This window comes from Zalophus californianus, chromosome 7, assembly GCF_009762305.2.
Source record: "Zalophus californianus isolate mZalCal1 chromosome 7, mZalCal1.pri.v2, whole genome shotgun sequence".
Classification (NCBI taxonomy): domain Eukaryota; kingdom Metazoa; phylum Chordata; class Mammalia; order Carnivora; family Otariidae; genus Zalophus; species Zalophus californianus.
In genome coordinates, this window is record NC_045601.1 from 40157775 (window position 1) to 40177888 (window position 20114).

The following is a 20114-nucleotide window of genomic DNA, read 5'->3' on the forward strand; positions in this document are numbered from 1 at the left end:
AAACTCAAATGAAAAAAATAAAAGAACCAAATAATTGAGAATTATTCCATGGTCATGTGTAGGCAGACTCAAAATTGTTAAGATGTCAATTTTTCATCTATAGATTCAATACAATCATAATAAAAATCACAGTGAATATTGACAAACTGATATTGTGGCTATGAACAAACTTATTATTACAGTTTACATGGAAAAAAAAAGACCCAAAATAGCTAAGACAATGGAAGAACAAAGTTGGAGGACTGACACTACTACTTCAACTGTATATAAAGCTAGAACAATCAACACAGCATGGTGTTGCTGAAATAATAGACTAATAGATCAATGGAACAGAATAATCCAGTGATAGATCCACAAAAAAAAATAGTCAACTAATCTTTGACACAGAAGCAAAAAAGATTCAATAGAGAAAGTATAGTCTTCTCAACAAGCAGTGCTGGAACAATTGGACACCCACAAGCAAAGAAGAAGAAGAAGAGGAAGAAGTAAAGGGAGAAGAAGAAGAAGAAGAAGAAGAAGAAGAAGAAGAAGAAGAAGAAGAAGAAGAAGAAGAAGAAGAAGAAGAAGAAGAAGAAGAAAGAAGAAGAAGTAACGGCAGCATCTAGGCACAGATTCTACACACTTCTCAAAAAATAAACTCAAAGTGGATCATAGATCTAAATGTAAAATGGCAAAACTCCTAGAGGATAACATAAGAAAATCTAGGTGGTCTTGGCTTTTGGCAATGGCTTTTTAGGTACAACATCCGGGCACAATCCATGAATGAAAAATTCATAAGTTGGACTTCATTAAAATTAAACCCTTCTGTTCTTCAGAAGAGACTGTCATAAAAATTTGAAGACAAGACAGAATGAGAAAAAATGTTTATAAAATACATATCTGATAAAGGACTTTTATCCAAAAAACACAAAGAAATCTTAAAACTCAATAATACGAAGAAGAAAAGTTTGTTTTAAAAATCGGCACAAGATCTGAACAGATACTTTACCAAAGAAGATATACAGATAACAAAAAAAGCATACGAAAAGATGTTCAACATCATACATCATTAGGAAATTGCAAATTAAAATAATGAAATGCCACTACGTACCTATTAGAAGGGCTAAAATCCAAAACACTAATAACATCAAATGTTGGGTAGTATGTGGAACAGGAACTCCCATTCATTGTTGGAGGGAATACAAAATAATACAGCCACTTTGGAAAACAGTTTGGTGGTTTCTTATAGAACTAAATGTACTCTTACCACACAATCCAGCAATCTTAGTATACACCCAAATGACTTAAAAACTTATGTCCATACAAAACCTGCAAACAAACACCCAAATGACTTAAAAACTTATGTCCATACAAAACCTGCAAACAAACAGCTTTATTCATAGTTGCTAAAATTTGAAACCAAATACACTCTTCTATACGTGAATAGATCATTAAACTCTGTTACATCAATACAATGCTACTTTTTACAGTACTAAAAATGCATGAGCTATCAAGTCATAGAAAGACCTAGAGGAAACTTACATTCTATATCTAAGTGAAAAAAATCCAATCTTAAAAGTCTTATTGTATAACCCCAACTACATGATATTCTAGAAAAGGTAAAACTATGGAGATGGTATAAAGTTCAGTGGTTGTTTGGGGTTTTGGAGGAGGAAGGGATGAATCAGTGGAACGCAGGGAATTTTTAGGTCAGTGAAACTAATAGTAGATGTATGTCATTTAATTTCTCAAAATCAATAGAATGACCAAAATGAACAATGAATCTTAATGTAAACTGTGGACTTTGGTTTGGTAATGATGTACCAATATTGGTTTATCGATTGTAATAAATGTATCATGCTAGTAAGAGATGTTGATGATAAGGGAGGCTGTATGTGTTAGGGGTGGGGGTATGTGGAAACCCTGTGTACTTGCCACTCAATTTTGCTACAAACCTTAACCTGTTCTAAAAATCATTGAAGTTCATTAATTTTAAATAAGTATATGAATCTGAAAGAATTAGTTCACTAGGTAAATTTCAAAGTACTACATTTTGAGATTCTATACCATGAATAATGGGAAGATTCATAAAAAACCCTATTTACTTTTTATTATATTAATAATTTTTAAGTTAACATTTTTCTTATATTCAATTATATTTCTTCAAAATTTTTGTATCATCTCATAAAATAAGTTTTATATTTGAAAGCTTAAACAATAATGAGACTAATTCCCAAGATCTCATATAAATGTGTCTGTACAAGAGGAGTTCTAATTATGAAACAAAGTTCAAAAGACAATATAGACTGGATAATGAATATTATTGTAGTTAAAATATAATATATTCTACTTAAAATGAAGAGATGATTAGCAATTATTACAAACATTGACATAAGTATATGCATATAGGTGTGTGAGATTTTCCAACTTTGGAAATTTACCATCCAAAATTTCTTAGATAACAAAAAGTAAAATGCTAGATTTACACTTCCAGAAAAAAAAATCCTAGGTAAATATTAGGTTGAAATATATGCTTTTATTGACAACGAAAACTGTCAAAAACCAGCAATTTGATTTTACTTTGATAACTTAGCTAGGTTAGGATTGCAAAGTCGGGCAATAACTAACCACAGAAGGTGATTGTAATGATTATTAGGCTTTTTGTAAAAAATGAAGAGCAATTTTCCTAATAAAATGTGGTCAGCACAAAATTGACAAATTTATTAATTTATTTAACAAATAGTTATTGAATTCTTAGTATGTGTCAGATGACATGGTCTGGCTTCAGAAGTGTTGGGAAGGCTATATGGCAGACTAGTAGTTATGGAGAACAATTGATGTGCTGTAGTGATGCAAACATGTTCACTAGTCATTCTAAGGGGGCCTCTGACACACTATCTAGTGATATAAGCCACTGTTCTCTTAGCGCATAGTGTAGCAGTTTAACTCTACTTTTGTAGTTTGATAGTCTGGGTTCAAGTTTCCCACTACCGTTTAGTAGCTGTGACCTTGGGCAAGTTTTTCCTCTTAGCTTCTGCTGTCAATCTATGAAATGTAGATAATACCTAACTCACTGGAATGAGTGAGAAATTAAAGAGATTTGTCTTAGTCAGCTCAAGGTTGCTACAACAAAAGTAGCACAGACAGGGTGGCTTAAACAGAAATTTATTTATCACAGTTCTGGAGACTGGGGAGTCCAAGATCAAAGTGCCAGTCAATCTGGTTCCTGGTAAGAGTTCTCTTCCTGGTTTGCAGACAGATGCCCGCTTACTATATACCTGATATAGTAGAGAGAGAGAGAAGAGAAAGACAGAGACAGAGCTCAGCTATTTCTTATCTCTTTTACAAGGGTACTATCCCACTCACAAGGACTCCAACCTTATGACCTAATCATTTTCCAGAGCCCCACCTGCAAATACCATTACATTGGGTTTTAGGCTTCAACATACGAATTTTGGAGGGACACAAACATTCAGTTCATAACAAGATCATATGTAAAATGCCTAAGGATATAAAATGACACTTTATCATTTATGTGAATACGGGAATGACTGAAACCTAGTTTTGCCTGCTGCCAAGCAAATTATCGTCCTGTAATAATATATTTTCTTGAAACAGACATGGGAACTTTGGCATCCTGGCTGGAACATAAGTTCATGAGAAAAATTTCATGGCTAATAAAGTTTTCTATGAAAAACAAAATCTTTTATAGTAGATTTAGGGCTCAGTAGCTAATTCTGTGCTACAGTGTCTTAGTTTATCTCAGCCCCCAGATATATAAAGAAGTGCTTATTTTCCTTTTTTAAATCATTGCATATTGCTGATCTTTTCAAAAGAGCTGGGCAGAGTTGAACTAAAATGACGAAAATGCACCCCACTGAGGTACTCTCCAGAATTCCAATCAGTATTCTGATTATTACTGTGTAACGAGGACCAGAATATAAAGGCATGTGCAAAGAGTCCACTCTGCAGCCAAGCTACACAGCCTAAAATCATCATAATTACAAAGCTCAGTCAGAATTTAAAGGGAAGGGATATTTAGATGATTTCAGGAGAGTCCCTCAACTAAGATAATTTGAAAAACTATGCTATTATAGGGAAGAGCTTGTCAAAAGGACTAGAATACTGAATCCATTGGACAAGACTTTCTCCCCCATTGTGATTGCAAGATGCATATTGAACAAGTTTTGTATCTGTTAGTTGTTTTGAAGTCTTATGCTGTGGTCTATGTCAGAGTTTTAATATACTAACACAGCCCTGCTTGCTTAGATTTCCACAGTGCTTGAGTAATGCAAGGAAGCTCTTCAGAATTGTATTTATAGTATTATATAGTTGGTGTTTTCTGAGCTCACTAACTCTTCCCACTCTGTATTGATTATGTAGCTTAACTTTCAAATAGTCTAATTTGCCTTATTTACAATATCTTGAGGAATACCTCACCATAGTCTCCAAGCCCTGACAGCATTGTCCAAATGTCATTCAGGCAAATTTTATATTATGCTTTTTAATTATCTGTCTGATTAGAGGTAGATGATAATATCGGTTACAAAATTATATTCTTTTTTAAATAAAGTGTAAAGAAAGAAATGCAGTGATGTTTCCAAGGTTAGAACAAAAAAGATACCAACATGTAAATATAATTGAATTGGAAACATTTTTAATTAAGGATTTAGAGAAAAACATTTTAAAATGTTACAATTATGTGTGTCAAGTGCTTTAGCCCATAGAATAGGGAATGATTAAATGTATCATTAGGACAAAGAGAAAGTTAAAGATAGCTTCTGACCAAGTCATACTTAATTACAGAGTTAATGGACAGTGTCCTAGTAAAATTAAATTCTGAAAACATCTTTTAAGAAGCATTCAAAATTATTATTAAATAAACATCAATATATTTTCCTTCATGGGGATTACAAACACAGCATTTTAAACCATTTAGAGAACTTGAGAATCCTTTTCTCTGTATTGATTTATAAAATTTAAATTTTGGAGTTTGGAAAATATTAAATTCTATAAAATGCCTTTTCTAAAATTTTTCTGATTGTCAAAAATTATGTCCAAATGAACAGAAAACAATAACAGATGCATGTAGAGCACTCATATTAAGTATTAAAAAAAATCCATGCAATTAGTCACAATTAAATCACTTTAGGAACAATATATTATCACTTTAAAGAGCAAGAGAAATGTCATGAAACAATTTTAATATTTTTGATGCTATGTGATGTATATTAGTAGTCATATCCAGGAAATTAGCAAGTATTATTAAACTTATAAATAGAGCTCTCCATATGGTTCTTTAAAACTCGTCTTTCCATCAGAAGAAAAATCCATAAAGTTTGATACATTGATCTTATTCATTAAGCTTGTGAAAAAATATCTCAAATCAGCAGATGTCTTGTATCTACAAAAGAGGTAAAAAAGGACAGTTTTTAAAATGACATTTCTAAAAGCTAGCTGTGTAAGAAAGGTTGACAATTTTGAGTATGATTCTTTTCACAGCCGGGAGGCTTAAATTGCCTGATGATTCTGTTAGGCTTTTTAAACCTTCCAGTTTCAGTTTCTTTTTAAAATTTAGCTACATGTGATATTGACATCAAACCATGATGCTCCAACAGAAACATTTTTAATATCTTAATGTCACTAATAATAAATTGATATTGAACTTGATCATTCAGAGCAATGAAAAATAAATAGCAGTCAGATCAAAGATATTCTTAATTGTACTATTTCCTTTAAACACATTGCCTGGGGTTCAAAATATTTATGTTTGTGCTAAGGAAAAACTCTAGTGCTGACTTCCTCCATTATAAGAGTGTCCATTATTTTAGTCTTTTGTTTTGCCTGTTTCATGGGCATTAAAAAAAATTCTTCTAGAAGAAAACACTGTTGTTATAGATACATTTTATCTTCTACAGGACCATGTTAGAAGAAAAAGCAAATGCTATTTTCTATTTTTAATCTTGATTAGATATATTCAGTCCCTTAACAAAAAAAATCTGGGCCTCGGACACCTGGGTGGCTCAGTCAGTTAAGCATTTGACTTTGGTTTTGGCTCAGGTTATGATCTCAGGGTTGTGAGATCTCGCTCTGCGTTTGGCATGGAGTCGGCTTGAGAGTCTTTCTCCCTCTGCTCCTCCTGCTCATGCTCTTTCTCTCTCTCTAGAATAAATAAATAAATATTTAAAAAATTCCTGGCATTATTGAAATTGAATATATTCCTCTTAACACGAATAATTTTTATCTAGTAAACTATTTAAAACTTGACTTGCATTACTATTTTGATCACAGTTTGTGTGATTTTAAAACATTTGGCAATAGCTAATCAAAATGTATAAGATTAAGTTTATTAGTCCAATATGTGAATGATATTTCAGTATAGGCAAATTATATAAGATTGGATTTGAAATATATAAGTAAAACATTATAACCCATCAGTCTTTTTTTTAATTTGCATGTATTATGAAGAACATAATTTTTAACGTTCTGGTTTATTTTGCCTTTGTATACTTAGTTTATTCACGAAGTCAAGTCAGTATGTGTAAACAAAGTAATAAGATTTGTTTGGGGCATTCAAAATTCATGTTATTGATTATATTGTTAGTTTCCATTTATCAATGAGACTGCAGGTTGCTTTGCTTCTGCAACACTTGCATATAATCTGTACTTTACTTGTATTTCCAACTATTTGCTAGACATTTCCTTTTTGGTATCTTGTTGACACATGAAACATAATACATTCAAAACAAAGATGATTTTTTCTCCAAAGGCTTCTATTTCTTACATTTCATATCTCAATTGATGGCAGATTATCCTTGTACATGTGAAACATGTACAAACTCCAGAAGCTATCCTCAGCATTTTAAAAATCTGTTTTACATCTTACATCCAGTTATATTGTTAAATTGGCATCTCCTGACTAGTGAGATTCTCCTCAACGTAGGAGCCTAAACCCAAATGGCATCTTCTCAGTGAAAACCTTCCCAATTATAAAATAGAGCTATTAATCATTTCTCTGTTATCTATAGAGCTCCACTGAGAACTTACCACATGCTGCAATATTTTGCTATTTATTAGCTGATGGTTTCAAATGCTGTTTCTGTGTACAGACCACTCCAAAAGGTAGTGGTATATTTTACACAGCCAATTTTACTGTGCTCATGATTTAGAGGGTCAGGAATTTAGGAGGGATCAACTAGGCAGTTTTTACTTGGGTATCTTATGTGATTGCAATCAAATGTAGGCTTAGGCTGTAGTCATCTAAAGTAATCGTCTGTGGATGTCCAAGATGCTTCACTCACTTAGATGGCTAGCAGCTGTTGGCTGGAGGCTCAACGGGAGCTATTGACTGGGCTGCGTGTATGTAGCTTTTCTAGCATGGTGGTATTAGCTGGAGCACTTAGTGGCAGTCAGGTTCCTCAGAGCTGTTGTCCCTGGAAAAGCAGGTGGAAACTGCTTGGCTTTCATGATTAGCCCAGGAAGTCACACAGCATAACTTCCATTGCATTCTGTTGGTTACAGGTGACTCACACACCAAACTGCCAGAGGACCAGCTCAAGCCTCCCCATTATCTCTTCTGTCCTTCTAAAATGTGTCTTTCTCTCCCTTTTCTCTACATCTACCTAAATCCTTTCCATTTTCAAGGTCTGCCTCAATACCACCTGCCAGAGCTTTTCCTGATCTCATCGTTCAGCTAGGAGAGCCAGGGCCTCTGTGGTTGAGTTCAGAGAAATATCAGTTCAAATCCCAGTCCTCCTGTCTGAGCCACGTGACCTTGGAAAAGTTACTTAATCCCTTTATGTGAAAAGTAGAAGTAGTAACAGGATCTGCCTACCTTACAAGGTTGCCATGAACATTGAATGGCCAAACAGTAGAGAACATTCCCTATGACAGATAGTGAATAGACAATGTTAGCTACCATTGTTATATTGTCTTTCGTCAAAGCCCGTAGCATTTTATTTGTACCTTTAGTGTGTCTATCATAGTCTTCCAATTGTGATAATAATTCGTGGGCTTATTTTGTATCTTTTGCATATTTAGTCAATGTTTTACAGGCAACTTACCAGTAGACATGTCTGTCTTGAATACCAACTCAAAACCACTCTGAGTCATTAAGCCTCAGGAAAAAAAACAAACAACATGAAGAAACTTGCAGGTTTGTTTTTTTTTTTTTCCTGTGATTCCTTGTAACCTTTTCTCCCCATGATTCCTCTTGCAGAAATTAAAAAAGAAAAATCCAGGACGACTTCCTCAGTTTTGAAGGATAAAGGTAATGGAGTCAATTTAACATAACACTAGAAATTTATAAGCAAAAATAGCTGGAAAAGTCTGTAGTATCTTAGACTCATCTCCTTCACAGATGGGTGAGCCCAAACTGCCCAGGTCACACTCATATATTTGAAAACTTGTATTTATTGACTTATCCCCCTTTCTTCCAGTTCACTATGACTTAAAAAGTGCTCAATTTCCAAAAGAAAGAGAAAGGATTTTCCTTAAATAATGAAAAGATTAAAAAACAAACAAAGTTAGAAGGGAAGTAAAACTATGGAAAGAACTTGCATCCATGTGCTCTGATTCTCTCTTTTCTATCCATTCACAAAATATATATTTAGTGCAGAATCAACTCTGGAGAAATAAAGATGGCAAAGCAAGTAACAGGGAGGAAGACTCGCGAATTGGAGTGCTCAATTGTTCTTTTCAAAGACTCTTAGTCAAGTTTGGTCTGCTTGAGTCTTGTCAGGCTCTTTGTTGTGGTAAATGAGCAAGGCATTCTTATTTAAATTTTGTGATCTCAGTCTTTGGAATGGCCTGGCTTTCCTTTCTGTCCATCTGAATCCCAGACATTTTCTAACACTAATGTTCACATAAAACATCAAGCTTTCTCAGTCTACTTCAACTTTCACTGAACCCTCTCATCTAAATTCACAAACTTATATATTCATAATCTAATATATATATATACACACATGTATGTTTTGTATTATTTAATTGAAATGCCACCTATTTAAGCATCAAGAGCTAATGTTATTCATGTTATTTTTTTATGTGGACTGATAAGTACCACATTCAATAATTACTGCATCTAGTATACAGTAATCAGAACATGTGCTCACCAGACACCAGGAGTACAAGAAAGGCATAGTCTATGCCCTCATGGAATTTACAGTGTTAATTACATAATTAATTAAAACAATAAGAATTATGGAAGGAATATACAGGATGCTGTAAGAGGCTGTAATCGGGGATTCTAATTGAGTCTGGGGAAGCAGAGGAGGCTTTCCTGAAGAAGTGATATTTAAATTCAAGTAAGAAGGATAAGGAATTAGCCAGGCCCAAGTGTGAGAATTGTTTGAGAGAAGAACTGAAGCAGGGCATCTGCTCTTTGCCAGGCACACTGATATCTACTTTATACATTTTGCTTCAGCAAGTTGTGCTTGAAATCTCAGTTGTTTTATAAACAAGGAAGCTGAGGCATAGATATATAATGTAAGCTACTCGGTATCCCAATTGTGGCTAAGAGGTGAAGGCAAAAATCAAAGTCAAGTCTCTCAGACACTGAAGTTCATCTTTTCATTTTAACACAGATACTGTTTGCTCCTTAAAATAGGGCTCTTATATTTGTATTCTTCAGAGCAATTTTGCTTTGAGGGTAGAGTTCATTACCTAAGTTTGAAAAATCTATTTGACCCTGATACATTGGCTCTGCATATAGAAAAATAGTCTTTGTCCTTTTGTTATTGGGGAAGTCTCCCCTTAATTCCCACAGAAGAGTTCAGTCGATTCTTTCTCCAGTGATACTGACTTTGAGAGAAACTCCTTCTCATTCTCCTCTCTCATTTTATCTGACAGTTATCGAGAACACTGTCCTTCATTGCGTGAGAACTAAAGGTGTCATTGAAAGATACTACCAGGAAAATCCAAATATATGTATGGTTACTTATATACACATATATGTATATGATTTGCAAACCATAATTTGCACAAGGGAAGCCTTCCGCCCTTCTAATGTACTATGAGATACATTTATTTTGGTCCACGGTTATGCCACAGGAATAGTTGGACCGTATATTATCGTTTGCAATAAAAGCAGCTCAAAAGAAAGATTGGAGCTTACCTCCAAAGCTACTTTTGAGGCACTGATGATTATCAAAAATTTAAACTACTACTTAAAGACCTCACTTGTACCAAAGCTTAAACTAGTTGGAAATGGTAGTTGTAAAAATCTGTCTTGGAAAATATTATCTGGGAGATTTAAATCCACACCAACCACTAAGTAGACTCCTGTAATTTCTATCTTTGTTGTTATTGTTATTAATGCACAATTGCAGGCAATTTTCTAGTGAATACTTTTCCCTCAATGTTAAATTCTGTACTATTTGCAAGATGTTTCCAGTCACTAGAAAATCATGTATACAAAGGTTCACTGCCCATGATTATTGATTTAGAACTATTTCAAATGCACCTCTTTTCTTGCTCAACTGTGTTAATGCTGTCAAATGTCTTTGTTACATATTAGTTGGATATTATTTTAAAAGAAATTTATTGCCATCTTTCCTTTATTTTCTGAATATAATTTATCATTACAAAAAAAATCAAAGAGAAAATTTGCAGTGTTACCTGTAAGATGTCAGGGACATTAAAAACCCCTGCAATAATACTGTTTTTGGAGAAGCTCTTTGAAGTTTGCTGCTGAGGTGTGGCAGAATCAGAATGAAGCAATTCCACTTGCAAAAAAGCCACTTAGTGCATTGGAGTCACTGTATTTTGTGAGTTATTTCTATTAAACAGCTAAAAGGTTGCCTACATTTGCCAGTCTCTCACTGATTCCACTTGCATGTACACATTAGAATCCATACTGAAGCAATGCTAGAACTCATAAAACCAGGATTATTACACAGAAATCATTTGGGGCCACATTTATTGGGAATTTGATGACCATGAGTAACTTAGGCATTTAGAGAAACATCATTAGGCTGTGTCTTGCTTTAAGAAGCTATAGAGAGGTCTAGGGATGATTGTTCCAAACAAAAAGAGCAGGGGAAAGACACATCCTTCTATTTTCTGAGAGCTTTCTCCATATTTGAGGTGATGAGTCTATGACTTTCAAATACATTATAAAATTACATCTCTTATTCTACTTCTTCCTTCTTTCTCCACCAATATCAAAGCAGTCTTGTGGGTCCTCTGCCTCAGCCTTGGATTTTATAACTGCTTTAATCTCATGCAAACATATATGCTTAACTGATGTAAAACAATATACTGTATCTTGAATTCTCAAGTTCCAAGCACACACTCCCCCACCCCACTAGGGATCTGTCCCCACCATCACTTCTCATTTCACAATACATTTTTTTTTTGTTTAACCAGGAAATGCAAAAGCAGTAAATTACCCCCATTAGCTTGAAAAAAAGTTAATGAAGCTTCTCAGTCTGTTTATTCAATCCATAGCTCTTGATTTCATCTTCAGATGCTGAAATATAGAAAAAAAATAGGCCCTACTTATACTTAGTGCGTTAAATGGCAACATGGACTTTTCCTTGCCACCAAATCCATTTAAAAATATTCTGCAAACATATGGATATTTAAGGCTATAGCTTATCTACCAAGAAAATCTTGTTTTGAGGAACACAGCCTTTTCAGTAGGACTCCTAACTCCATTTATGACCCCGTCCACAGTCACCTAGATTCAATTCTAAGTGATTGCTTGAGTGCGATATCCATTCACAAGTGCCACCATCATATGCTGCATTCCCACCCCAACCCATAAGGTGGGAATAGAACAGAGGGCTGGCAGGGTAGATTTTTTTTTTCCTTTCCTTCCTCTCTCACTGCATTAAATGTCATTTTTGTCAGTGAAATGGACACTGAGATACAATGTTGCAGAGAAGGCAGAAAACTGGTTTATCTTTTGTAGGCTGTGGACGAAGCATGATGCTGTTCAAGACATCACTCATTTGTATGTCTGGAACCCATGATATGATTAGAAACACTTTGTATTTGAACCTGGTAGAATAAATGAAGTCTTATTTTGTTTTAACTAAGGGCCACATTTTTAAGATGTTAGAAGTTTGTGGATAAAATTGTCCTTGTATTTTATTTCAGTCTTATTCTTGAAATTAGTTTGACTTGAGTCTGATGACTAAAGCACTGCACTTCCATGACAGATGCAGGGTTTTCCATTTGTTTATTTTATAAAAAAATCACATAGCCTGAAAGAAATAAACTAAGCTAATACTGATTATAACAGTTTTGGGAGACTTCTAGAAGCTGTATGTTTTTAAAAATTACAGCTAAAATAAGTTCTTATCCCCCCAAAAGCCCATTCTCTTAAATGAACAAATAGATTGTAACTCACTCAAAAATTTACATTTCTTTTAAGTGAAAATGATCAGAGGATGGCTTGTTGTACTCTATACTGTAGTTTCCTTGTCTCTGTATGACTAAAATCATTTTTGAAGGAAAACATCATGTAATTTCCACCCAGGTTCACTTTACTGATAGCTTACTGACTCATTGAGATTTGACTGTTCTCAAATCCTTTTATGTTGGCTTCAAATAAATGCTCAATGTTTCTTTCCAGAGCTTATTAAGGGGAAAGAAGTGAAAGTTCCAGTTTCCCTAAAGGAAAAAGGTAATATTGTATAATGAAATGTAAAAACACATTGACCTGCCTACTGCATATTCAGTTATTTGCAACAAAGTAATATATCATTTATTTTTCAGGCTTTTAAAACTATAATTTTTATATGCCTTGTATATTTTTGAGCAAAGGAGGAAGGACTATTTTCTATCATAAAATTCTAAATTGTACTATGAAACAACAAAGACAAGAGTAGCTATGTCAGAAATACCATGGAAGCTTTTTAAAATGCATATGTTATTCTGATTCCACAAGTCTGTATAATGGAAAAATCTGCATTTTATAAATATCCCAAGGTGAATCTTATAAGGAATAGCTATGGAAACCAAAGATTTAAGATAAAAATACTTAAAATTTCTCAGTGATAGCTTGCCATTCTGTTAGGTTCGGATACAATAAAACTAAACAAATTTTATAGCTGGGACGAACTTAGAGATAAACTATAGTCCAATACCCTCATCTTATAGATAAATAAAACTGGAATAGTCAAGAAGTTTTTCAAAGTTATTGTAATTCGAAATAGAGCCAGCATAAAAATTTGATCTTCTTAATCAAGCACTATAATAATGCATCCTAGTGCATTCCCATTATACTAGGCTCAAAGTAATGTGGATTCTGACATGCTATACACCACGTTATGTCCCTTAAAGCAAAAGTAAATATGCTAAGTCCAATGTAATATATTTAGTTTCTAATTAACTCCAGTACATTCTAAGGGCATGGTATCATACTCAGAATTATCTAATATTCCTTGTTGTCAAGATAAACATAAGTGAACCAGTGAAACCATGAAGTATACCTACTATATTGAATATTAGAAATAGAACCTGTTTCTACATTTACCTGAGAAGAAGATCTACAGGAACAATCGGCCAATTAACGCACAGAGACATAGTGGTAAAAATCCCAACTTACTGGCAGTATTTTATTAAAAAGAAAGAGACTTTTGGTGAACTTGTAACACATGTGTTGGAGTTGGGAGAGTTATGGGAGAGCTGGGGAGGGGAAAGCTGACAGAAGAATCAGTCAGAGAAATGAAGGGCGCATGGAGAGTCTTCATTAGTCAGTGTGGCAATGTATAAAAAACATACCCTTAAGTCATACTTTTCTAACTTTGCAATTAATTTTAAATTAAACAAAATTGCTATTTAATGAAACACAAAAGCACAACCTGATTTTTTTCTCAGCCCGTAGACGTACTTGATTTTCTTAAAAAGTATTTTAAAGCAATGTAGACTTCAAACCTATTAAGGAATTTATGTTTCACTTTAGAAAGGTATTATCATATCTAAAGCTTTATCATCATTTATGATAGTAGTTATTTTGGTGCTATATACAACTTTGTGCTATTCTGGTATAATGTGAAAATTTGAATATTTTGCTCTGTAAGAGAATTCTTACATGTAATGTTAAATGTCCAGTAAATAGCAAAATGTAGCTACATTTTAGAGAATGAATTAATTGTGAAGACTGACACTCCTATGGATTTACCTAAACACTAATTCATTTTTAAGAAACTCTAGATTTCTTTGGCATGATCTGATTGGTGATTAGAACAGACAGTTACATCACAATCTAAGTTGAAATGATTTGATGCCATTAAATAATTTAATCACTTAATGATGCTGTTATTCCTTTGCCAATCTAAAACAGAAATATAAAAAAAATGAGGAACAGACAAACACATTGCAAATTTGCACATTTTTTATTAAGGAAGTTCAGTTCAAAAAGATTCCCCTAGAAGAAATGCATGTGGAATATATACATATGAACGAAAAACAATTCAGGTTTCCACCAAAATCACTTGATGTGTATTTTAGTCTTTGATCCCTGGACATATATACTTAAGAGCTTCCTTTCTTTTTTCCCCTCATTCCAGGTATCCTTTTTTCATCATCCTGTACCATATGGTCAGTGTAGCATGAGCCAGTTCATGGTCACAGATAATGGCGGTGGAAAATAATTTTGGAAAAGATACATATTTTTAATATTATACCCCTATTTCATGAATGCTGAATTTTTGTTATTGCACCATTTTCTTCCTAATTTTTAATGACAAGTATGTATAGACAAGGGATGGTTTGCATAAAAAGTCAATTAAATGCAGTCACTAGAACTATTATTTTATTTTATTGAAGTATAATTGACACACAATATCTTACTAGTTTCACATGTACATCATGGTGATTCAATATTTTTATACATTATGAAGTGATCCCCCGATAAGTCTAGTTACTGTCTGTCACCATACAAAATTATTACCATATTATTGACCATATCCTCTATACTGTACACTACACCCCCATGACTTACTTATTTTATAACTGGAAGTTTGTATCTCTTATCCCTCTTCACCTCTTTCGCTCTTCCCCACCTCTGGTAATCAAAAATTTGTTTCCTATATTTATGAGACTATTTCTGTCTTGTTTTGTTTGTTTTGTTTTTTAGATTCCACATGTAAGTGAAATTATATGGTATTTGTCTTTCTCTAATTTATTTCACTTAGCAGAGTACCTTCTAGGTCCATACATGTTGTTGCAAATGGCAAGATTTCATTCTTTTTTGTGGCTGAGTAAAGCCCATTGTTTATATATGGTTAGAGTAGGATTTAAGACAAAAAGAGAACAAATCTGAGCAGAAAAGATAAATTTCACACTGGAAAAATGTATTGCAATGCATATAATGAACAAAGCATAAAGAATCACATTATACTTTTTAAATCTACAGATTATAAAAACAGAAGAAACACACCTGAAATGCCAAATTTGTTGACTTTTATTTATTTTAAACATAGTTAATTGAACAAACAACCAAAAACTAATTTTATAATCACTGAAACATGTGGGTAAGATTTGTAATTTTTGATCAGGACTGAATAATGTAACTTATTTCCATGATATAGTAAAAGTCAAATAATTGAAAGAGAAATGATAGCTGGAATCTATCTCAACTACATGAAGTTTTTTAATAGGATATTTATATAAAGCCCATTTTAGTACTAAGATGATGTATATAAAATAATTTGAGTAATCTTGGAAGATTATTGTAGTCACAATTCAATATCATGGATTTGATAATATTTTATTTTATTTTTAAAGATTTATTTATTTATTTGAGAAAGAGAGAGAGAGAGAGCATGTGTGGAAGGGCAGAAAGGACAGAGGAAGATAGAGAGAGTCTTAAGCAGACTCCGCGCTGAGCGCAGAGCTCGAGTTGGGGCTCAGTCTCACGACCCTGAGATCATGACCTGAGCTGAAACCAAGAGTCAGATGCTTAGCTGACTGTACCACCCAGGCGCCCCAACTTGATAATATTTTAGAAGGTAGTAATACAATTCAAAATTACTTCAACATATTGGAAGCTAGTTTCAATAGAAATGAACATAAGGGATTCAATTTGGGACAAAATCAAATTGTATAGGTTTAAGAGAAAAACACTGCACAAAAACAGCACAGAAGAATTTTGCCTTAAAGAATTCCTCAAGTGAATACGAATAAAAAATGCAGCACTAGAATTTGAAAATATGAATTATACTGCTAAGAGTGACAATAATAGTTCACATCACCATTGCTCTTTACTCTATTTCAAATGATTTTGAGCCTCATGGCCTTGTATGGTGTGTAGTTGATTAAATACTTTTCACATTTTAAAAAGTGTAAAAACAACAACAACCATGTTTTACATGTTTACATACTCCACAAGCACTTTACTAGATATTTTCTACTAAAATAACCAAGACAAAACTCATTACATTTTCTATTTGCTCATTCACCCTTCTGTGTTTTTAATTTTCTGATTTTTCTCCAATCCTTTCAATATCTCCTTTTGGGCTATTTTCACAAAGTGCAAAGTGATTGTCCTTATTTCAGAATATCGTATTTGATTCCAAATATTCTTCATTGCACTTAAGACTTTTTTTTTTTTTTTTTGTAGTAATGTAGGTGCTTGGAGGGGAGCCTTAATGCTTTCTTTATGGAAGTTTCTCAGTTACAAAGAATGACCACCAGGAAGTGAGAATTCCTGTGAATTTATTTTGGAAGAACATAAAGTATTTTGTTCAAGCACAGCCCAGTGGAAGAACTGGTACATAGCAGTTGTGTTAAATCTGGTTTAGCCCTTTAGAAGAACTACTCCAGATGAAATGCCTGGTCTGAGGACATCTGTGTTTGAGGTTTCCCACTTCTCATTAACTTTTCTATAAAGATTCTGATTTTTGTGTCCAGCTGATTGATTGTATATATTTGATCTGAACAAACCAAAATAAACAATAAGTACAATCTTGGTTTATACCAGGCAAAGTCAGAAAGTTTTAGCTTGTCCATCCATCTATCTCTTTCTCTCACTTCAGTTGCCGTGTAACATGACATAATTTAACATGATATCATAAAAGTAGCTGAAAACACCAATTTTCTTTTTTGCATACTTATTTTTTAGATTAGGAATTAATAATCTTCAATTTCATATTTGCATGAAAAAATACAGTTTTCAGCTACTTCTGTCTCATAAAATTTGGAGGGTAGCTTCATGTGACATTAAAGATAAGGGTCAATCATTTGTGGTAATGAAAATTATTTAAGCATCAAATCATAGACAAAAAAGAATTGGTCAGCTACTTAATTCTAAATATTTGCCTATAAAATTAAGCTAAACTCACAGTTTTGCTGTAGTATCTCTAATGATTCTTTTCTCAAAGAAGTTTATAGACCATATTAAAAAGACTCAAATATGTGGATTATATACAATAATATATTTAGAATAATAAATAAGGTCACAGTTATAGCATTTAGAAAGCAGTACTATAGAAATCCATACATTTTATCATTTATATTAATCAAAGTAATATTTCTTCAACAAATAGCAAAGTAGACAGTGAAAACAAATAAGGACCTTGATGGTAAATCTGTAAATAATTTTATTCTGCCACAACTTCTATTAAATCATAGAAATCACTATGGAACCAAGAATATCTTGACTAATTTTCCAAGTCATCATTTGTGATATTCCCTCTTATTATAATTTTTAAATTGGTGTTTATTATGTGTAAGTCCTAAGGTTGGTTTAATATTTGTTGTTGTTGCCTTAGCAATCTCTCAATAGTTGTTGCAAATTAATATTGAAATGAAAAGTAAATTTAAAGAAATGACTCCAGGATAACCTCTCACATGACTTCAAACATTAATTTTTTTGCTGATAAACTTTTCATCACCTATAATGGAATAGAAAGTAGGGGAAATATTCAGACAACTTATTTTCACCTACATTTTTCTTTTGTGTTTTTCCTCAGCTAATGACTCTTCAGTATTTCTCAAAACATTTACTGAGTCCCTACTATGTTTAACAAACTGGTTGGTTGGTTGGTTGGTTGGTTGGTCAGTTGGTGGCTCTTTTAGGCACTGTGTTTGATGCTGCAAATCTTAAATGATACAAGTCTCCAATTGCACTGAATTAACTTAGAGGCAGACATATAAGTACAAAATAAAATCCAGATGCTGAGAATTCTTTCACAATGTGTACATATATTAAATCACCGTGATGTACACTTTAAATATCTATCAATTTTATGTGTCACTTATACTTGTAATAATGCTGAAATAAAAATAAAATAAAATGGAGTAAAATAAAATAAAATCCACTGGAGATAAGTAAGATAAGAATTATACCCAATGCCATAAAACTATAGAGAAAAAGCAACTTTAAAGCAAAGAATTCACATCTCATATTTAAACAGAGATACATTGTAATATAAAATATAACAAGTGGAACATATATAGTTTTTCCCTTCTGGACACTTGTCATTTTGCTTAAGAGTCAAAGAACGATATGTGTAAATGATAATACATGAACAGAACAGATTTAATTAAGAACAGAACAGTCAACTTAAAAGTTTGTAAAAACTACTCAATGACATAAAGATGTCTTAAGATGTAGCCTTTAGCTATTTTAGGGAAGTTACTAGCACTAGTCTTATGAGATGCCAGTTTTCTCATTAATCAAATTCTGCTACTATATTCTACAAATTCTATGAAATTTTAGTTACATAGGTGAATCTTATTTGTGTCTATATGTGTTTCCCTTTTCAGTAATAAAAAATCTGATTAGAGTGATTTTTAACAAATAAGGAGTTTGTTTTGGGCAACAAGGTGACCAAGGGGAGGAAGACTAAGGTGCAAAATTGTTCAAGGATGTTGTCAAGAATCCAGGCTTCTGGCTTCACCTTCCTTCCAACTTTGCCACCATTAGCTTGCGTCTTTGGTCTTAAGGATGGCAAGTTTGCTGTAGAACATCCAGGTATTTTACAAGGATTCTTGCCAAGAACAGGACAAAGATTCAAAACCTTTTCCTCACAAGGCGTTGTCTATTTGGGAAGGAAAGCCTATTTCAGGGAATTTTTGTCCACACCTTTCTGGCCATAACTGCTTCACAGTGGCTAATCTAACTCCAAAACTAAAATATTTACCATCTGGTATTTTACAGAAAAAGTTTGCCAACCCCACTATAAGCCATATTAAGGATTTTAGTATTTAGTTTAAGGGCAGTGGACATACACAAAAGTATTTTATACATGTTTGAGTGTACAGGGGACAAGGGTTGCATTCTGTAATGGCCACTATGGCAGTGGGTTGGAGAAGGGCAGAATGGGATTCAAGAAGACCAATTAAGATGCTACTGATAATATCTAGGTGAGTGCTTATGGTACCTTGACCTGGGATGGTTGCAGGTGAAATGGAGAGAAGAGGACATTTTTGACAAATACAATATTTAATAAGATTTCTATTTTATACAACTAAATGTTTGGTGACACCACTGAGATGCAACACCAGAAAAGGATAAGCTTAGGATAAATCATAAGTCTGGCTTGCAACATGTTCAGTTTGGGGTGCTTATAGGACATCCAAGTAGAAATGTAGAGTTGGAAGCTGACTATCTGAGCATGAGGTTCAGAAAAGGAAATCAGGTTGAAGATAGACTTGTGGGGTATGTTTGCCAGTGTATGGAGTTTGAAGGTGTGGGCATGCATGGATGAGTGATGGAAAGAGTCAAAGTGAGAAGAGTAAAGTTCTGAGTAAAGTTAGTAAAGAGTACATTTAAAACTGAATCTTGAGGAACGCAGAACATTTTTTTTTTAAGATTCTATATATTTATTTGACAGAGAGAGACACATCGAGAGCAGGAACACAAGCAGGGGGAATGGGGGAGGGAGAAGCAGGCTTCCCACTGAGCAGGGAGCCCCATGCGGTGCTCGATCCCAGAACCCTGGGATCATGACCTGAGCCGAAGGCAGACGACTGAGCCACCCAGGTGCCCCCAGAACATTCTTTTTAGCATGAATACAACCAGGCATCTTGAGGGCCAATACTAGTAATCTGTCTGCCCTGCTTTTTATTTTCTAAAAGTTGGTATTTTATGCATTTTCAGTTGTCACTAGTTTTTAAGTCTGATTCTGAAGGTTCCAATGTAGATTCTACAAACATCATTTCAACACTGATTTATCCAC

General features: G+C 33.6%; 1 protein-coding gene across 1 annotated transcript in view; it reads left to right on the plus strand.

The window, feature by feature from the left end:
- TRDN (triadin) overlaps positions 1 to 20114 on the plus strand; it is a 360457-nt gene that overhangs the window by 258367 nt on the left and 81976 nt on the right. The window contains exons 22-23 of the mRNA XM_027601775.1: positions 8198 to 8248; positions 12560 to 12610. Coding sequence (XP_027457576.1) covers positions 8198 to 8248; positions 12560 to 12610 — 102 coding nt within the window. The remainder of the gene's footprint in view (positions 1 to 8197; positions 8249 to 12559; positions 12611 to 20114) is intronic.